At 37.5% G+C, this 2,500-nt stretch overlaps 1 protein-coding gene across 1 annotated transcript in view; it reads right to left on the bottom strand.

Moving 5' to 3' along the window:
- Window positions 1-2,500, bottom strand: part of LOC137656042 (ras-related protein Rab-28-like) — a 9,934-nt gene that overhangs the window by 810 nt on the left and 6,624 nt on the right. Inside the window, exons 4-6 of the mRNA XM_068390218.1 lie at window positions 1,770-1,940; window positions 1,411-1,512; window positions 1-251 (exon numbers count right to left, since the gene is read on the bottom strand). The exon at window positions 1-251 is cut by the window's left edge and continues 810 nt beyond it. Of these exons, the coding sequence (XP_068246319.1) occupies window positions 93-251; window positions 1,411-1,512; window positions 1,770-1,940 (432 nt within the window). The 3' untranslated portion in view covers window positions 1-92. The remainder of the gene's footprint in view (window positions 252-1,410; window positions 1,513-1,769; window positions 1,941-2,500) is intronic.

Below are 2,500 nucleotides of genomic sequence, written 5' to 3'. Positions count from 1 at the left end.
ATAGAAGCCTACAATCTATAAGCTACTAAGGCAATGCTTTTGTCTGAGAGGAAATCCAGTGAAGCATTCAGCAGCACCCTGCAGGGTGCCTGCTACATGAGACTGCACACAGACGAGGGCATAGAACTACTGGGAGGTGGTGCCTTCGGCAGCGCTGCTTCGTGGAAGGTCTCGATCTCCGCTGTGACAACAGGCTGCTGTTGCTCCTGCTCGGCCTTCGTCAGACGAACGCCCAGCAGTTCTGCTGCAACCTACAGAAAATTTATATGGCTATGAAAAGTGAAACAGGAGACTGCTGCAATCAAGGTTAAAGGTAACTAGGACTATTTGTTAGACATTGTAAGTCCACTCAGAAACCATTAGACTTATAGGTAACTAGGACTATTTCTTAGACAGTGTAAGTTCACTAGGAAACCATAAGACTTATAGGTAACTTGGACTATATCTTAAGCAGCATAAGTTCACTAAGAAACCACTAGACTTGCTTTTGCACAGGAATTGCTAGTTAAGAGCTACAGGCAACTGATATGCACGAGCCTTGGTCTAGACGAGCAATCTTCAACTACATTCACTAAAAGTTGTAAAGCTACAGGCAACTGGTATGCTCGAGTCTTGGTCTAGACAAGAAATCTTCAACAACATTCACTAAAAGTAGTAAAGGTGGGTCAAACGCTATGTCTGACCTACTTTTAACAGGCAGCATAAGTTCACCAAGAATTTATTTGCTTTCTCAATTAGGTTTCCTATAATAGCAGCTATATATCGATGACAGTCTAGCTACTTAAAAGGTCACTTGAGACTTCACCCTAATGCTGCAACCTTACCCAAGGCTGTTGGGAAATGGAAAATAGAAAATAACTGGTACAATAATAAAGGAATAATGATGCTGGAAAACAGTAGATATTAATTTCATAGCCTTATTTTAAACTTCTTTTTCGTTCAAAAGTCCCAACGATAAGACAAATTAGAATCATCTATAAATACCAAGATTGTGTAACCGCCAGATTCGGTTATTGATTGCGAATGCAAATCAACTGATTAATTAAGGGAAGCAAGTGTTGAAAGCAAAGGTCATTGTATTCGGCAAAACATATAGGAACAATATAATGCAGTTGCAGACACGCTATGCAAACAGAATACCATTAGTTATTGTTATCATACATATATTAATGAATAGGGGTATCTTACTTTCTTAGGAGTATATCAGTTTTAATATTGCCAGTTGTTTGTTACCTTCTATCCTCTCCCAACCGTATCTTTCCATTTAGCTGTCAAACATCTTTCATTACAAAATTTGCACCAATTCTTACCCCCCATAGACCTGCAATTTCCCCATTCCAGCCTTGTAAGAGTCAAGTGACAATTGAATAGAGATAAAAACTTGAACTAAGTGACTCTTAAAGAACTTACCTTTTGAAAAGAGAGCGCCACGCCTTCGCCCGTCTTGGCTGAGAGAACGTAGGAGGCCATGCCATTTTCATTTGCAAATCTGTGGTGCTTCTCACTTTTCACCTGCGAGAAACAGTAGATATTTGCTTTTGTACGAACAATTAAATAAAATTTTCAATTACAATATTATTTATGAGTTTAATAAAATTAAGATAATCCATACAAGACACAATCTAGAGTAAGGATAATATGGGTTTTAATAGACAGGAAAGTGACGGTGCTTTATACTCTTATTTTTCTAATTGCTGCCATGAATTACTATGGGATGCTAATATCATTATTTAAGATGAACTGTTATTCCAGTAGACGATTTATCTCACCTGCCTGGCATGTTCTAGATCAGCCTTATTAGCAATGAGAGCAAGAAGAGGAGGCCTCTCTTGGGAGCGACCCACTCTGCGGACAGTGGTCACCCAATCCTGAAGGCAGTCCAGCGAGTGGCTGCTTGTGACGTCATAGACGAGTAGGATGGCGTGTGCACCGTAAAGGTACTGAAAATATTAAAATGAATCCATGAAATTTGAGTTTTCGAAGCCTAGGTTGAGTAAATGTAGTATTTCAAAGTAGTTTTAATGTAGAAATAGACGGTGGTTACTTGGTGCAGATTATAACACTGAAAATATAAAGCGAGAATCTGTAACGCCATCTTTAGGAGCACCAAGGCTGAAAAGGGTTAAAGAGAGACAGGAAAACTAAAATATGTCAGGAAGGAAAGTCAAAACCATAATAGAAGAAGAATGGAAAGGGAGAACCCAGCTTTGATTATCATTAAAACAGATTTGTAGCAAATTGGAGCTAGTTTGGAGTTACGCTTGAAACGTGTTTACTGATATAATCACAAACAGGTTTTAGGAACTACTGAACTTTGCAGACACTATCCACAATTACACAAAAGATATTTTCAGATCAAATTTTATTATTATTATTATTATTATTATTATTATTATTATTATTATTATTATCTATATATTAATACGATAGCGTGTGTGTTATTTATTTTGTGTGTCACACTTTAAAGAAAACGAAAATAATTTCATGGTATACTCTTACA

Source organism: Palaemon carinicauda, chromosome 17 (assembly GCF_036898095.1).
Source record: "Palaemon carinicauda isolate YSFRI2023 chromosome 17, ASM3689809v2, whole genome shotgun sequence".
NCBI classification, from domain to species: Eukaryota; Metazoa; Arthropoda; class Malacostraca; order Decapoda; family Palaemonidae; genus Palaemon; species Palaemon carinicauda.
Note: the sequence above shows the minus strand (reverse complement) of the source record. Positions and strands in the feature narration are given on the sequence as shown.